Source organism: Syngnathus typhle, linkage group LG17 (genome assembly GCF_033458585.1).
Source record: "Syngnathus typhle isolate RoL2023-S1 ecotype Sweden linkage group LG17, RoL_Styp_1.0, whole genome shotgun sequence".
NCBI lineage: Eukaryota > Metazoa > Chordata > Actinopteri > Syngnathiformes > Syngnathidae > Syngnathus > Syngnathus typhle.
This window is the reverse complement of record NC_083754.1, coordinates 2,392,299-2,410,756: the sequence shown is the minus strand read 5'-3', so window position 1 is coordinate 2,410,756 and position 18,458 is coordinate 2,392,299. Positions and strand designations below refer to the sequence as shown.

Below are 18,458 nucleotides of genomic sequence, written 5' to 3'. Positions count from 1 at the left end.
ATGGATAATTATTTTGTTCAATCATTCCCCTCAAGCTTTGTGTAAATTAAAGGCACTGGTATGATTGCAATGCATCACATAAATCTGACGTTGCTGCTTTTTCACACTTCTCATGTAGAGCGGTGAAGGTGAAGCCATTCATTTGCAGCTTGGGCCTCATGTCAAAAGTTTAAAATAAATAAATTACTGCATTTGCAACTTATGAATGGCCACCATGGGTCCTACTTTTTGGAGACGGGCAAACATGCGCTTGTAATAATAATGGCCGCATTTTTTTTTTTTTGCTGCAAGGGTTCTCTCAATCCTTGCACTAATTAATAAAAAAAAGTCCATGTGTTGAGTAAGAGTAGAAACTAATTTAAAAATGTCTTACAAACCTTCTGCTGCACTCCCCTTACAGGTGAAGAATTCATACCTCTGAATTACAACCCCCAATGAATCATTCGTCGTGACATTTCTTGGTCTTTCGCTCTCTTTTTGAAGTGTTAAGTTACCTTTGAAGAGCACAGCGTGGGCTGCTATGGGAGCAGTCATATAAAGTGAGGTCATAGCGACTGACCCCCGAACTCTCTAAGGACCTGTTTGGCTTTACACCTAATCACTGCTCATATTGTCATACTTTTCACTATTTTCCATTTGAGAGAGAGAGAGAGAGAGAGAGAGAGAGAGAGAGAGAGAGAGAGAGAGAGAGAGAGAGAGAGAGAGAGAGAGAGAGAGAGAGAGAGAGAGAGAGAGAGAGAGAGAGAGATTTCACTTATTTTTTCATTTTTTTAAGTTATTCTTATTTTATCATTATTATTTTGTATTATAGCTTTTATTTATTTCATGAGAGAGAGTGCTTTCGCTTATTTTTATTTTTTTTATCATTTTTTATTTTTTTCTTATTTTATCATTATTATCTTGTATTTGAGCTTTTATTTATTTTATACGAGAGAGAGAGAGATTCCTTTTCATGATTTTGTAGACAAAAGCGAGCGTATTAAATTGCAAACTAATATTTTGAAACATATTAGGAGCGGCAGTATGTACTACTCCATTTGGGGCTAGCTGAGTCCAGCTGGGGAACTTTATTTGATTCTCAATGGAAAAAAACGCCTTGAAAGAAGATGAAAAAAAAATGACGGAGCACATCAGAATGTGATGTGCGGGGAGGGAACATCTGTAGGGCACTTTTGAGCCTCGGGGATGCAACAGCCATGGTCAGTAAAGGATATTGTGATATATTGTGAGACATCTTAGTAAGACTATAACACGGAGAAAAAAAAATAATCAAAAAATCCCAGAACATTTCAAAAGTAGCTATAGCATTTTCCATCCTCGCATATGAAGACGAGATACTACAGGTAAGACGGCATCGATAAGGTAACATGGGTTAACCTGTGAAATAACTTCCCCAAGAAAAAAAATAACTTGAGACTTGCACATATGCGACTTGTTCCCATCAGTGCTATTGCGTAATTTAAAACACACGGCACCAAAAGTCTGACGTTCCCCAATTGATTCAAGATTTATTTTCATTCTTTGTGCTCACTTTGTTTCTCTCCGACTTTTCTTTTCCTCTGTGTTTTGCTTTACAAGTAGAGAAAAAAAAAAAGAGAAGAGGAAAGAGTCCAAGGGCCACTTTTTGTTGTTTGGATGTTTTCCTAAGCAAAACACAATAATTCACATTGTGGACAATTACCAAGCATTTGTCTGTTATTTACAGTCTGAACGCAGATGAAAGTGTTGCCGCGCGAGGCCGGAATGTTGTGTAAAGAAATCACAACAACACACACATTCCCAACCAAAAAGGAGACTCCCATTGTTAGACTCAAGATAAGTAAGCAAATTACAGTTCAACTGTTGGAACTCTCTTGCCAGGACACGACCAATCAAAGCAACACTCACTTCCAAAGTACCGTATTTTCCGGACTATAAGGCCCACCGGACTATAAGGCGCACCTTCATTGAATGGCCCATTTTAAAACTTTGTCTTTATATAAGGCGCACCGGACTATAAGGCGCACCATGAATGCGTCGTGTCAGATTTTTAATCCTAATCAAATCATTCTCCATTTTATCTTTTTTATTTCAACTTCAGATGCAACAAATTACTTTATAATCACAAAATAATGATGCATAGTCTTTTTGATTCATGATTCATAGTCTTCAGCGGGCCACTTATGATTGATTTCATGACACAATTGTTCGGGCCAGTTTAAATTTAGGAATTTGGTCCATATATAAGGCGCACCGGACTATAAGGCGCACCGTCGGCTTTTGAGAAAATTTCAGGTGCGCCTTATAGTCCGGAAAATACGGTAAGCCATCCAAAAGATACATTTTTGAACTCTAAATGAGCTGCACACCCCCAAATTATCTTCCCAACAACGTGAAAATGCCAATTGCGGTTCTGAAAATGATTGTATTGATGTTTGATGTCATTCCCTGATGGGAAACTCCAGACAGGTGCCTTTTAAACACATGCATCCTGTTTGGAATCCTTCCTAGTCTCTCACGTAAACATGCAACCATGTCTCTTCTCTTGAAATGAAAAAAGGACAAGAAGCAAAAAATAAATCTTCGCTAAAGGCCAAGTCAGCTGTATAAATTCATCAAGTCATGTTTAACATGATTTACAATCTTCTCCAAATATAAACAGGTTTGATGGCTCAATAGACCTCACGGCCAAACATCTTGAAGAGTGGTGAACTTTAGACAGAATTGTTGACTTGTGCTCACTTTGTTATCTGAGGGAAGCAGAAGCCCGAGGCAAGAAGGTTGGGAACCAGAATAGCTTTAGCTGTTAAAAATATCCTACAGAAGACACAGTTGCAAAAAAAATGTTTGTGTGCTTTAAATGATCATTTGAAAACACAAAATAGCCGCCTGCTGACACTGAAACACAAATGTTTTAAGTGTAGAACTGCTTTTGTGTGTTTATATACAGTACGAGAGCTGAGTAGAGAAGGAAACCATTACAATGGGTGTGGTAAGCAACTCATCTGCTAACCTTGTCTTGTTTTCCTTAGCTGACATGAGGGAAGTCCCCTGTCCTCATTTGTTAAACAGAGCTTATTACTCACACCCAGCCACCCACTCGCACAAAAACAAACAACTGTGTCGTGTATATATATGGGTGTATTTAGCGAAAAGGTTTTTACGCAGTTGTTTGGATTTCACAACTCTATTGAAGCTCAAGTTACCAATGACCCTGACTTTTGGAGCTACGTGCAAAATGTTGCTAGAAATGCTAACTCGGGTGATGTACACGTTTTGTTAGGCGAACTGTCTTACGCTATTTAACCATCTTTAGCTTTATAATTTGTTTCCTGGGATCTGCCAACTGAAAATGAGAGGCACATTTATATAATTCTTACCTATGTTTTTCTTCTTGTCATGTCCCCCTTTTGGGATGATCTCTGCAGGACAGCTTAGTTCAGAAGACAGAACTCCAATTTTTGGAATTGCAGAAGGTCGGATGACAGTTCCTTGGCTTGTATCAGCGATGACAGGCCGGGAGAATGAGGCAATCCTCTGCAAAATTGAGCCTACGCTATCTCCGACATCACTGGGGCCATGTTCCAAAGAGCCAGTAGCTCTGGGGCTGGAAGATTTGGGTGGGTCAGGGTTCACTTGAAAAACCTGAGGCCTGGAAAGGGTTCCCAAGTGGACTGGAGATAAGGGCATGGGTGAGCATCTCACGTCTGGAACAGGAAAGGAGCCTGTGGTTGGATTGAAAACGAGATGAGGCGGTGCATCGGAAGAACTATCAAGGCTGCTGAGGGAAGCTGATGGGCTCGCCAAAGTGGATGGGGAGTTGGTACGATGCTGAAGGCTCCCGGTGCCTCTTGGAGGAGGCTTTGGAGGGTTGGAGTGGATGGGTCGTCTGATAACTTTTGCAGGGGATGTAACGGAGGTGGTGCTCACCAAGCTCTCCAGGTCCAAGGGGAACTTACTGAGACGTGGAGTTTCTTTAGCCTTGGGTTGGGTAGTCTGGGGACTTGGATAATGATGACTGTTGGGACCACAGCTACTCTCAACTTCAAGGGAATTGGCATTTTGAAGCTGGCTATTCCAGGTGGCGTTGGTATACCTCAAGCCAGGAGAAAGCAGGTCTCCACTTCTTTGTGCACCATCTCCACCATCACATATTTGAATATCTAGGCTGGGCATGGAGCCATGATTACTCCCATGAGGATCTGGTGCCCCCGTCATTCCTTTTCCCTGCTCCAATGCTGAGTGAAAAACAGTCCCATGAGAGGAGAACTTCTTCAAGTTGTGAGTGTTTCCCAATTGAGCGCCTGCCTGTAGCTGCTGTTGTGGACTCAGATATGACGTCAACTTGTTAGGATGAAGTGAACCTCCACCAACTCCAGAGAACTCAAGGCTGGAAGTGGAGCTATGAAGGCTGTCATTGTCACTTCCTGGTCCACGTAACATGGAGAAGCCATTGTTGGGATTTGCCCTGCTTTGAAAGGACGCCGCTCGAGTCACAGAGGTGTTAATGGCCGGTTTGTTCACGGTTCCTCGATTGAAGGACAGACTGCTGACCACTGTGCGTGATCTAAGGACCGGGCTGGGATTAGAACTTCGGCTGATGTGGGGGTGGTACCCTGCAGAGCCCAGGTTGCTGATGTTGTTGAAAGATGAAGAAGGAGATTGTCCTCCTCGCCGATCCTCACCGGCTTTGTTGTTGCTGTGGAAGAAATGGGACGGCGACGGAGAGACGGGTGAGGAGGTAGTGGATGCCGAGGAGAAGGACGGTATATCGTCCACATCTTCGATGTCAAACGATCTCTTCAAGGCTGGAAATAAAAAGAATTGAAGTTGTTAGTGATGGATATTACCACTCTTTGGTCTTAGAGGTAAGATTTTTCAGAGATTGGTTGCATCACCAATTGTTAATAGTTCTTTGTGATCTCCATCTGACAAGCGTGATTGCATTGTTGCTGCTTCCCATATCAGCCTTTGTTATTCTTAATCAAGACCTCGGAAAGGTGTTGATTTTAGTCGACTTCCTTTTACTAAACGGACGGAATGAAGATGTCGGATATTGCTGAAAGGCATAAACTGTGATTCATAATACTCCAATTTCAACTGATGGTATGAATCCACACCTATGCTTTGAATCTTTGACTTTCCGTCAAAACACACTTTAAAATGAAATTGATACGGTGTATACACCGTCCTAGCTCATTATTATATTTAATTTTCTCAGCTTTCTCTCACTATTGTTCAGGTTTCTTAGCATGAATGATCTTTGACACTTGCCTTTGTACGCCAATGGTGTCCCTTTCCTCTATTGAACACAAACACTCTACTTTCATACCGCAAAAACACAAAGAGGGGATTGAGGTTGGGTCTTGGGTTTTTGCACGGTTTTGCGTTACCCAACAACTGCAACACGACTTCATTGCGCGGGTTAGCTTAAGCAATGTGAAATTTTATGGTTAAAGTGTAAATATGATTCAAAATTATCAATAATATAATGATTTTTGAAAGATGCTTTGGAGTACCAACTTTACTAAAGCCTTGGGAAAAACATGAGGTTTCATTTTGTATTAATTTCATTGCATTTACAAAGTTTGTTTTGCTGCGGAAATATCAAGTTAATTATTTTTAGCTACTTGCTAATGTAGCAGTGTTCAGAGGGAATAATGTCATCTTTCAAAACTTTCAAACCTGACCCAAAAATGACAAAGCAGGGCATTTAGACTTTAAAGGAGGGACGAATTTGCGTGAATTCATAGCGCTAAGCCGAGCAAGCTAAACTGTAACTCCACAAGCTTTGACATATAATTTGAACTCAAAGAGTCTCTATATGTTGCACGACCGGACCAGTGACCTCTCAGTGCCGCACAGACGCACTCATTGACTTTAAGGCATATTGACAGTGTGTTCATGTTACATACTCTGTGAATTTCATGAATGAGCTTTTCATCCGTTTGAACTGAATGCATTTTTGATGTGAAGTTGCAAAATGTGTACAGAAAGGACTTTATTTTCAAAAAAGATTCTACTTTGAAAACAAAACCGAACTAATGCAAGGCACTTTTTGATTCCATGGAGGTAAACATTTCTGTGGTCTATTTTAAAAGCTGCCATTGTTTTCAATCAGTGCTTTGCGCTGAGACTGACTTCCTGTTGCCTTGAAGTGGCTCCAGAGGCCTTATCATCTTTTTAACGGCTGATAGAAGTAAAACTATGGCAGCAATAAAACGGGCCTTATGTTCATTTGTTAGCTGTTGCTATTTGAGACACCATTCAAATCACTTTCTGTCATATTTGATTTCATAAAAATATTGTTTCTTGGAAGTCGACCGTGTTCACACCCACAACGGCGCAAATGCCCGTTTTTAATCGCATTAATCCAAATTTCATCTAGCTCACCTCACCTTGCCTAGTTGGACACCTTAAAACTATGAGCAGTGCTTTTCTCTGATATTTATAGCTCAAGAATTGGACTCGAATGAATAAAAAGTACATAAATAATGATCGGTTGGGTTCTGGCTTCACGCAAACATAAAAACACATGACAAAGTCCAATTTGAGTTCCTTCCTGTGAGAACTCATGGCCTCGGAAGGCTCCAGGCAGGCTGGGAGGTGTGTGCCTGTGTGTCTGTTGACGGCTGTGTGAACTCACTTGGCTGAGGCTACGAGTGCAAACCTGCCCTAAGTGCGAGAGATAAAGAGTCCCGGTATCAGGTAATTGCTGGCACCCTCCTGGAGACTGGGGAAATAATTACGGTGGCAATTGCTCATCAGGTCTCTGCATTGGTGCGTGCGTGTTTGCGTATGGTCTATTTACTCGAAACTCTACTTCCTTTTTTCTCACAGTTGTATCGAACCTAATCTGTAAAAATTAGATTATCTCCCACAGTACCAATTTTGTCATTGGAAATTCTTCATGTTTTCCTTCCTTTTGTTTTCATCTTAATGTAAAATAGAGTGACTTTTTTTTTTTAATACTAACTTGAATATTAATTATAAAATACCTGCTCGATTCTAAAATGTTTATTGATGGTTGAACCCATTATTTCTGTGATTTTCAAACCCAAACATCTTGCAGGTTGACCAATACTGTCGTATAATGTACAATTGTACTCCTTGGAAAAGTTTGACATTCGTTTTGACAGCTGGGTGATTGTCAAATAAAGAAAGTCAAAACACTGGACAATAGTTCCTTTTACACTGCCATCTTGGGAAAGGCGTGACAGAATGTTCAGCGATAAGGCATCAGCAGGGTCGTATCTTTGAATAAATAGCACTACCAACTTAGCATCTCCGTTACGGAACGCTCGAACACTATTGAAACGTACCCACTGGGTGGTATTGTTATGAAAACAAGTCAAGCAACATGATGGTGGACATTGCGCAATATACCGTAATTTTTGGACTATAAGTCGCGTTTTTTTTCATAGTTTGGGTGGGGGGGGGCGACTTATACTCAGGAGCGACTTATATACATATATGTTTTTTTTTCACTTTTTTGGGCATTTTATGGCTGGTGCGACTTATACTCCGGTGCGACTTATAGTCCGAAAATTACGGTACTCATACAATAGCCAATTATTATTATATTGCAAATGGGACTCAGATTGCATTGTTGCATTCACTGACCAAACTTAGGCTGGGGAAAAAAGTGAAAAAACTAGCGTACGGCTTTAGGTTTATTAGCTTAACTGCATTACAATATGAAAATGGAAACGTTTGTGTCTTCCGCATCGTTATAGAGACTGACAGTGACAAATGGAAAATTGCCGTTTACATAAGGGTCACGCTTGAAATGAGCTCATGTGTCTTCTTCCGGTAAAGTCAGTAAACACCGAAGAATGACCCGCTGCAGTTGTTGCAGCTTTTGGCAAAAGGCCCTGAGAAGGAAAAACATGGAACAACTGCTTGCTACTTCTCAGGGTCATTAATGACATCACGCAATGCTCGAGACTAATTGACGATTTCAAACGAACTCATTTGCATATTTTGAAAACCCAGCTATGACCAGCGAGATGGATTATTTTGAGAACCAGTAAGTACGAGGGGGGGCCCAGTTTGTTCTTTGGACACACAATAAGAGGAGGCCCAGTCCAGGCATGTCCTCCCCCTATTTCTTGCAAATTCCATACAGGTAACCCTGACAGATAAGACGACATGCGAACAGACAGATTTTGCGAGCCCATCCAGCGAGTATCTGTGATAACAGTCATACAGACACAACTCCAATTTAGCTACAGCACATCTGGAATACACATTCCAAAGAGCTCTTTCCAATGTTGGAACACTGAAAATGACACAGGGTGAGGCAAATACATGACCGGTGCTTATGGCTATTTCAGATGTCTGGCAATTATTAAGCACCTGAAAAATAAGAGATGCAATCATGGATTAAATGACCCGTCAGTCAAAAATTGGATTTTACAAAGTCACCAGTCAGCCACAGGATGATTACAATTTGGACACTAGGTGGGAAATGCTAAAGACCTTCTGACCTGGTGTTTGTGGGTGTGCCAGCCTCGTAAATAGTTTGAGTGTAACACACCTAAGATGGGAGGATTATGACAAAGTAAATGAGGGGCAACTATTCAATGTTTGATGTTGTTTCATTTTCAAACCACCGCTGTTGAGTTGCGTTGACACATCTGTGCCTCCTAATCTGCAGACATTTTTTTTTTTTTGCAAATCAAAATTTCAAGACTCTGATGAGCAGCTTCAATTTTCAGGGGAAAACAATCTTTTTTTAGAAAAAAAATCCAATCATCTGAATTCTGTTTTCTTTATCAGTACAAACTATTTAAGCTAAACTAATAGTTTTGTCTCCCCTCTTACAATGGCTAAAATGTTTAGCAACTTCAGACATGCCGGGATAAAAGACAGCACACACTGATGTCTTGCCAACTTCTGATCCATTAGAGAAGAATGGCCTGGCAACCAGCCACATCAGGTGCTACCTGAGCATGTGTCGGGTTAGGGACCCACTTGAGACAGATGCCCCCCCCCCCCCCTTAAAGAAATAAATAACCAATAAGGTGAAAACACTGACAGATTCACAGAAGCAACTAATATGAAATATTATATGCAATTACCTGTATTACATCTTGTCATTTTACCAACCACCGACAGTCTGGGTCCTTGGTTGATGTGCTCACCACGTTAGTAGAAGCTGGAATGTTTTTGTGAGGACAGCTTGTCGGGAACAAAGACAACGAGGGCTATGTGTTTGTGATTTTCTGTGTGTGTAGGGTGACTGGGTCAGTAAGTCATGAGACCCTCTCTGATCTCTAGCAGTACCAGAATGTGACAGGGACTGTGAGGCAGCTTTTGGCCTCGCTGGCCTCTTCTAATCTCCCGGGTCAGCCAAAGGCCTGAATGCTCTGTTGTCTCAAGCGCCTTGACTTTGTTTGCAGGTTCACAAGTGATTCTTGACACTTTGGTATTCATATTTGATATTTACTACTGCAGGTGGTTTAAAAACACACAATTTTTATTTATTTTAGAAATAAAAATACACATTTTGAATTATTATTATTTATTTATTTAAATTATTTTTATTTTTTATATTACTATTATTATTTAAAGAAATGCAACAACCCCTTTTTGTCATTTTGCAGTTTCCACCTGATGTCTCACCTTCATGGACACTAGACTTGCAAGTAAGAACTTCTGGAGTGCAGAGAGGAATAAATCACATGCATAAGTCTTTGGAACGCTATTTCTCAAGGAATGCCAACTGTTGTTTGGTCCATAGGCTCAAACAGGAAACGTCACCCACGCAAAGGCTAATAAAGAGTTTTGTGAGCCGTTCTTTGTCTGTTGCCTTGTTGTGAAATGATGCTTTCATCAGTTGATGGCCAAGCACTTTACAAGATGGAACACCATGGTGCGTATGAACTGACATGCATTGCAGACATTCCTTTTTTTGGGGGGGGGGCATTTGACTTTTTAAGACTGACAAAAAAAATCTGTGCTGTCCATAAGCCTTTTACAGTACAATTGTGAAAAAGAAGCTACTGTGGCAGTCTATGGCTCAAGGCTACACTAATTTGTTTAGAAGCACAAATCAACACCTGTCTTAGTAAAGGAATGTGGAAAGAGAGTTAAGAATGAAAGGAGAGAGGGTAGCTTTTGTTGCGCTGGCCCTGCGGGGCCTCAGGACAAGATGGATCACCCTGATGAGGAGCAGGAGTGTGCCGCTTTTGACATCTGCTTTTCTCATGATGGAAATGTTCACAAATAAAAACAATTTATTGTTGGCTTGGTTGTTTATCTCCAATCATTGGACAAAAAGAAGAGCAGCAGCTATCTAATAGAAAGCAGACATTTGATATGACATCTATCTATCTAAAATTGAAAATATGAAGTACATATCTGATAATAGATAAGAGAAGATGGTGAGATATGGAAAAGTGAATGTCAGTCGAGCAAGCCGACTATGTGGGTATGAACATCAGGATGTGATGAAACAAAGTCAAACAGGGTGTCCATTGACAAAGGCAAATTTCCTGCAGCTGCTATTGTCTCCTGATGGGATGCATATGTTCTCTCGAACACAGAGGGTTTTGTTTTTGTTGGTCATGTTTTACATTTAGCTCTAATGATTGTGAATTAATAATGACGATGTTTTGGGAACAAAGCATTTCTTTTAGTTTTGTGTCATACTCATGTCAAATTGAAGGCCTGGGTGCAAAATCCCATCAGCCATATTGTTTTATGTGGCTGGCTGAAGTAAATCATGCATCTGTCTAGTGTACCACAAATACAAATTGTCATCACTTGAAGCTTTTTTTTTTTTTTTTTCCAAAACCCTCTTTAAAATACATTGAACAAACTATTTTCTTTGACATCACCTTTTAAAACGAGTTTTCCAATTAAGTGTCCGGAAAATTTTATATGAATTAAGTTCATTGATGTGTTTTTTTAAGTTTTTTTTTTTTTTTTTAAACGTCAATATATGCCACTCCTGTGCAGCCCCAATGCAGACAAGAAGTCTCCTCTTTGCACTGAATGAACAAACAGCTCAAGGGTGCAATTACACGTTTCCTTTTTACTACAGCAACAAAACGAGCGGCAGTAAAGCAATTCAATATTACAACTTCACATACCTTCAAAATCTGATAAAATCCCTTCAAGGTGGTCATTCACGGAGAGTGCCGACATCCTGTCTAGTAGAGAAGTCCCCGTGATGCCACTCCAAGTTTTCTTTTTTTTTTCTGGTCTCCAAAAGATTCCTAAAATATTTAATGTTCAAACCAAATGAGAGTATTGACTAATTGGCAGGAGTATTCTGCGCTTCTACTGCTGTCCCGTCCGCGTTGTGGCCACTCACTGGTGTCCGATTTGGCTCCAGCAACACTCGGTTCCAGTCACAGTGGCCCGCCCCCACCCCCTTGTAAGCCAACCCTCCAGCCGCCGACCCCCGGACTCAACTGGACCCGAGGGGGACGTGTAGATTGGGGGGGATGGATGGATGGTGGGCGGAGACGCGCACAACACCTGGAAAAATCCCTCAATCAAATTTCTTTCTTACCTTCCCTCCAGCCTGGTTTCTCCCCTTTGACTACGAGTGGGACGAGATTTTTAAGTGAAAGCCAGTAACTCTGAAAATTGATGTTTGCAAACTTTTGAAACGGATTCAGAGGGGTTAATTGCTTTCATTTATTTCTTTATTTATTTTAGTCAAAGAGGATAAAACTTGAAATAGTGGTCCTCATAAAAGTTGCGGAGGTGCGACTGTCTGGATGGAATAAAATCATGAATTACTAAATGTGGGGCAGATAAATAATAAATGGCAGTGGTGGGATTTGAACCCACGCCTCATGAGAGACTGGAGCCTAAATCCAGCGCCTTAGACCGCTCGGCCACACTACCAAGCATACCGTGACGTCATTAAATTTGAAAGTGATTAAATCTATTGTGGCAGTCTTCGAACTTAACTGGAGCTTGTAGGAAGGGAGCACTCCAATTCTGGTCTCCCTTCTCTAAGAATGATGTTTCATTAAACAAGGCTGCTCTCTATCGATCTTCAAATCTCATCTGAAATACATTTGCATTCTTTGACCTTTGACTCCTGAGACAGGATTTCTTGTGTTTTTATGTTGCTTATTTATTGTTTCAACTTTTAATATGGGAGTTTGGCTTTATGTACAGCACTTTGTATGCAGCTGCGGTTGTTTTTAAAGTGCTCTATTCATAAAGTTACGTTTAGTTGAGATGTTTTGGCAATGTAACCGCCCCCCCCCCCACCCCCACCCCCCCCTGAGGGCAATTATAGCTACATTCTGGCCTGGGATGAAAACAACTTTTATGAGCCCTATTTTAAAGGAAACTAAGCATATAAAAGGTATTTATTTTATCGCACTCTAAAAGATTCTCAGATGGCCACTCAAGCTAAGAAACTGACAGCTGCTCTGGCATTGTTCAAAGACAACAGCTTTGTTCAAATGGTCCAGCGAGTGGCAAAAATGATCCTCATGGTCCGATCCAAAAGTCCATTTACGATACTTTCCACAAATCGAATAGTTATGGAGTTGTAAACCCCAAAATAGGTTCATCAGATAGCAACACTGATCTATTTTAGATTCAGTTGAATGCATCTGCTGTTCAAGAAATTTCATATTGCTCAAATACACAACTCAACTTCTTCTGCGTGACATAAATAATAGGCCCACTAAACACTAAGCTGTTTGCGTGCATGCGTTGGCATGCAAACACATCAATCAAAACCGACAGCCGTGATGATCAGTGTTATGATCTTATTCTGGTCGAAAGACCGAAACGTGATTGTACATGCAGCAATCATTTTCGGCGGTAATAGTTTGCCATGGGAACAATGACCTCCAATTGACCATCATCAACATTCATTGGGATGTATTTGTCAGTGATGCAATGGAGAGTATTAGCTTGTTGACTGAGAACTATCTCAAAATATGATTGACTACACTTTTGTGAGTCACACAGTCTGTCCGTCCATTTTTGTAAATGCTGATTAAATAGTGATATTATTTTGACCAAAAAAAAGTATTTCCCAATTCAGTGATTTTGCATGTGTGAGACTAGTACAAGTGCGCCCTCTATTGGTAGGCCACACTCATTGATTCAACTAGTTTATGCTTCTGAACTTTGCCACTATTTCAAGTTTGGAAGCGGAACCCATTTGTGGTTTTAGTTGAATCAAGGGCTATAAGGTCAATCATGAAGTCCTGTGACATTTCTCAAGTAAAATTCCCCATTAGTTACACTTACCCCCCATGCCACAGGCCATGCAATTAGAGAGGTTTTCCAAACCAATTTTTTTTTTTTTGGGCGACTACCTGACCTATGCCCAACCAATTCACTAAATAGCGACTTCATGCTACGATTGAGTTTAAACGTTATTATTAAATCCGGACAGGCTGAAATTTCTATCACAAGTTCAAGAGTTCAAGAGTTTTTTTATTCGCCATGTTTGAGCGTGCCAAACAAGGAATTTGACTTCGGTAGAAACACACCCTCTGTTCAACATTTAGGTGACTAACAACATTCAGGACATGTGAATAATGCAAAAACAGTGTAGACAAATTCAAGAAGGTGTGAGGAGCAGGATGTTATTGCACAGTAATGTCTCTGAGACTCTATGCTCTCACGAGGCCAGACGCCAATGACCGCAAATGGCGCTGCTTGGACTGCTGATGAGTATGTCCACATTAAATCACCGCGTGATGTCTTTTTCATCAGGTACGCCTCTCTATGCATACTGATTGAAGCTTGAAATATTATCACAGCATTTAGTCTTTGCAAAGTGCAAGCAAAAGAAAGGATGGAACCTGAGCCAATATTACACTTCATAAGGACTAGGAAAATATTTCTTACTAAGACTCACAACTATTAGATGGACATATTTTTCTATTTAGGTGAACACAAGCAAAAACAAATTGAAATGAATTCATTGAATTTTGGAATGGTTGTAATTGAATTTTTTTTTAGAAAGTGAACCCATAGGCATCCGAACCGTGTATGGTGGTGCTGTCACAGAGCTGTGACAAACCTCTTTGGTCCTGTCTGCTGTGATTTATATTTTGCTCGCACAATATAAATAATGGGTCTCTATTCTCTCTGTACAACGTGCACGCAGGCACACCTTTGTGCATTTGCACAAATTAAAGCTGGCACAGGATCATCCATTCCAGCAATGTCACCCTGTTCTCTGCCTGACGTATTCATGTTTTATGGTAGCAGAGTACAAATTGCTTCCTAGTCGCCAGGTCACACATTTTACCTGGGTCACTCTTAATGAACTTTTATATTGTAGCTATTATATTGATCATTGGCCAAGTTTAGCATTGAGGCTTTTTTTATTTATTTATTTATTTATTTATACTGTAAATAAGAGGGATTTTTGGGGGGGGAGGGGGGCATTTTCAAGTTGTTGATTAGCTGTTTGCTTAAAATGGAAAACGTAATTGAAAAGAGCATAAAGTAGAAGGGTCGGTCCAGTTCCACATTTGTATTACAGGCTTGTAGAGGTCTGCATGACCCTCCGCAGATGTGCTTCCCGATTCCAGGCACAGACGTTTCTTCTCGGGTGGATGAAGCTGACAGCCTCCAGACACCTCGAAAGGGGAGAAGCCAATAAGTGAGCGAGTTAACAAATTGTTCTCCGGCCAAATGGAAGAGCTGCTGGCTTCTGTCAGATCAAACTTTAGATGGAATTCCATGGACTCAAATAAAATTCATAATCAATATCTCAGCAGTTTCAATGACGCCCTGCAACTTTCTACTCTTTTAGAAAAGCAATCAACACTTTTCTGAACTTTTCGAGAGAGAGACATACCGACAAAGGCTTTTCACGTCCGTGCGATCAAAGTCAACAAGGCCTGATTCACAGATTTCTCTTGATTGATCTATATTGATCCACATTGAATGGGGAGGCCCAGGTTTTAGTTGCTACCGAAGAGGAAAAATTTGCTTTGACCTAAGAGACGACATATGACGCCGCTCTGATGAACTAATGGAAAAACATGGCCTCGTGAACAGATAAGGAACATGGCCCTCAGGCAGTCGAAAGAGATTCACTCTTTCAACCCACCAGTTTTTATGATGGCAAAAATTGGACCCTGGAAGACATTTCTTCCATTTTCATTTCAGTGGAAACTCAGAGGTTGAACAGCAAGTGCTGGTGAAGTGTTCTGATTTCACACTAAAGTTCTGATTTCACACATTTTCCTCAGTTGTTTCAGACAATTTGTTTTATCATTCTAAGGAATATTAAAAGCAGTTTTCTAACAATAACGTTTTTACAATCACTTCAAGCTTTTTACACTGTGCCAGTTTATCCCAGCATAAAAAAAATAAAGCATGTTCATATTTTTTACAAGGTCCCGAACAGAATGTTTTATTTTGAAGGTCTACTTATACAGTTTCCGGTGTAGCGGCTTCAGTGCATCTCGCTAGCTTTACTGTCACAGCAGACACAAGCTGGAGAGCAGAAGTGCAGCGCGAAGCGCGCGTGGGTTCCTCCAGTAGTGACAGTCTTCCTCACCGCGGAGTATCCAGAGGTGTGCAACCTGGTGAGTGGAGCTTCAACCGACACACACAAAAAAAAGATCTCTTCATGGTGTCTGTCTTGAATTATATTTCACTGTCATAGGTGCGCTTCCGCACATTGGTTTCCGTGGCTCTTCAATTTATTTGTTCATGTCTGATTGTTTTGCATGCATTCTGGTGGCTTTAAGGAATAGAATGCAATCAAGAGAAAAAAAACTGAATTACTGTTAGTGGCCCGCCAAGCTTGATGATTCCTGTTCAGCTGCTCCTTTCGGACCTCTGTTGGGACTGTGCCTACATGTGCACTTGCCATGTTTGACATAATATCCCCACAAATCAAAAAGGGTGAAAATTGTGTGTGAAAGTGACGTATGAGTTATTGCTGTTTATTTTATTTTTATGTGACACACTTACGTGGAATGGTGGACTAGTGGTTAGTTGATCTGCTTTCAGGGGTCAAATCTCAGGTGAGGACTTTGCATGTTCTCTCGGATGAATGAGAATGGCAGAGATTTAGTATTTCTTGCAAAAAGGGTAATGTCATAATTTGCTGATTGAATCATGATGTCATTGCAAAGAATGGGCAAAGAATCTCGTTCACTCCAGGGATGGTCTGTACTGCCATTGTTAAAAATCCATTATTTCTCAGTACTCTATATAGTCGGATTTTATTTCTCACTTTATTTCCAATATATATATATTTTTTAAAACATTTTCTTGTTTTGGTGAGTCCACGGTTAAATCATCAGAATTGTTTTCAGGCTTTCACAGAGCTTGCTGTGATCATTTGAATCAAGGCGTGTTGTTGTAGGGCTGCAACTATAAAAGGCTTGGTGACCCCTGACCCCAAAGCGGTCCAGTTAACGGCTGGATGAAAACTAAAATGACAATAATAGAAACCTCCAACAGAAAATGAATAAGTTCAATTTTAAGTACTCAAACCTCTGCCGTTTAAGAAAAATATTTCTAATATGTGACCACTTTAGGCACTCTCTTAATCAAATAGTGTTGAAATGTGATGATGGTTATCCATAGTCAAGCATTACTTAGTTAAGTGCAATGATCATTTTAACCATATGGGGGAAATACAGAGGCGAAATCAATATGGACTAATTAAAGCATGTAGGGAGAAAGCACTCTTGCATGGCAGGCATCTTTCATGTGGTAAATATGCAAAAAAGGGAGAGAAGCATCTGCTGTTTGGCTGGCAACAATCTGCCTGTCATGTAGGCAGGGACCATCTATTGATTGCCTCATGAAAGTCCAAAGAGCCTTTTGCATGCCGACAGACTGCCAGCACCAATTCAGCAGTAACCAGGCCCGGGGAGAGCGTTTAGCAGCCAGTGTTTGAGAGTTAATATTGGAGCCATGTGGAAAAATCATGTTCATTTACATACGCATTAATTGGAGTTTGCGGGAAATGATTAGACTAATGGTGACACAAAGTCGATGTTAATCAACATGGCTCAGTCTTTCGGCGAGCATTATTAGATTTTCAGGAAAGACTTTTTGTCTATTTTTCATTACTTTGCCAGTTATGTCACACTTTGCATAAGGGATGTAGAAAAGCGAGTTTCTTCTACTCAAAAGTGAGTAGGGGGTTGCTGAGTCTTTTATTGACAATATAATCTTTTGCTCCGCTTGGCTTGGCAAAGTCACTCCAGCGTAGAAAAGATTTACATTCCCATCACACATGATTTTTTTTTTTTAGTTTCAGAAAGCAGAATGATCCACTTCAGCCTCTGACAATAGATGTCTAGAGATGTCAATTAGTTTTTCACCATAGTGAGGAAGAAGTATTGTCTAAAAAAATGCTGCCCAGTCAGATTAAAATTAAGACTCAGCAAAGGGCTATTAAGAAATGTTGTTCTTTGTGACAATCAGTACATGAACAGCTCGTTTTTTGTATGAACATTCTTTTAGTTGTAATTTATGAACGCATTTGTACTGTTGAGTCACAGGTGTGGCCCTTGCCGTCATGTACGCCATCATTTCTGCCAGAGGCGATAAATGTCTAGTGCCCCCCACACCCTCCCTCAGTCCTCACTCTATCCATCTCTCATTATTAATATTTGTTGTTGCTGCGTCAACAAAAGCATATCCACCTCTCTCCCGGTTCTCTGCCTTCCGGGGGCCTCCCTACTCGCCTCCATCTTCTAGGAAGCAGCGGCAGATATTTCTCATCTTTTTTCATTCCACCCCCCTCTTTAATCTGCCAGCAAGTGATTAAAATGTTCCTGCCGCTACCACAGAGGGACACCGACAGAGACGGCAGCAGCTGAGCCCAGCAGATGCATACTTTTGTTTCATGGGCTTGGACAAAAGACGTATACTACAAACAAAGATGTCATTTTCTCTTTCCTGTTTAGTCTTCTGGCATATTAAAAAAAAACAAAAAAACATTATCACTGCTCAGGGTCGCCAGTAATTATGACTTGAATTGGAGTGTAGGCGTAGGATTTTCTTTTGAATAATTAGCATTCCTCATAATATTTTAATTAACATGAGTGTATTTACCAAACCGAACAAATCTGTTGTAACAACATTGTCAGGCACATGCAAACAAGTTACAATAGCATGGAAATCATCTTTTTCGTCAACAGTTCAATTCAAAAAGGGAATATATGATATATATGAATTTCCCAATGAACCAAGTGAAATTTGAACATACCGTTTTTTTCCGTGTATAGTGCGCAGAATTTAACTAATTTATTGTCCTGAAATCTGGGGTGCGCATTATACATGGGTACAAAAAATTTTTTAATTTTTTTTTACATTTTGACGAGGGGCAAATTTTGGTTTCCAAGGGTGTTTTTATTCCTCTTCAACGTCTCTCCCATACAGAGCCGCCTCTTTCCCGTGCGCGCTGGTGCGTTTAAGGGCAGTCGGAGAAATCAACGCCAACAAAAAAAATTACATCCAGCCTAGTTAAGACCATACCAAAGACTATAAAAATGGGA

General features: G+C 40.5%; 2 protein-coding genes, 1 long non-coding RNA gene and 1 other non-coding gene across 6 annotated transcripts in view; 2 read left to right on the top strand and 2 right to left on the bottom strand.

The window, feature by feature from the left end:
• The window catches only part of septin12 (septin 12), a 28,044-nt gene extending 16,698 nt beyond the window's left edge, over positions 1 to 11,346 (bottom strand). The window contains exons 1-2 of one of the 2 annotated variants that reach the window (XM_061302316.1): positions 11,079 to 11,346; positions 3,360 to 4,787 (exon numbers count right to left, since the gene is read on the bottom strand). In XM_061302316.1, coding sequence (XP_061158300.1) covers positions 3,360 to 4,787; positions 11,079 to 11,133 — 1,483 coding nt within the window. In that variant the 5' untranslated portion in view covers positions 11,134 to 11,346. The remainder of the gene's footprint in view (positions 1 to 3,359; positions 4,788 to 11,078) is intronic. The other variant, XM_061302317.1, reaches the window with a different exon arrangement.
• Positions 4,706 to 9,781, top strand: LOC133169846 (uncharacterized). Its single transcript, XR_009718469.1, has 2 exons — positions 4,706 to 4,847; positions 9,588 to 9,781. It is a non-coding gene; the product is annotated as an uncharacterized LOC133169846 (long non-coding RNA).
• Positions 11,347 to 11,762: 416 nt separating the features above from the next.
• trnal-uag (transfer RNA leucine (anticodon UAG)) lies at positions 11,763 to 11,844 on the bottom strand. Its single transcript has one exon. It is a non-coding gene; the product is annotated as a tRNA-Leu (tRNA).
• Positions 11,845 to 15,418: 3,574 nt separating this feature from the next.
• Positions 15,419 to 18,458, top strand: part of rbfox1 (RNA binding fox-1 homolog 1) — a 71,364-nt gene continuing 68,324 nt past the window's right edge. The window contains exon 1 of one of the 2 annotated variants that reach the window (XM_061303954.1): positions 15,419 to 15,521. The gene's annotated coding sequence lies outside the window, so the exon portion shown is untranslated. The remainder of the gene's footprint in view (positions 15,522 to 18,458) is intronic. The other variant, XM_061303955.1, reaches the window with a different exon arrangement.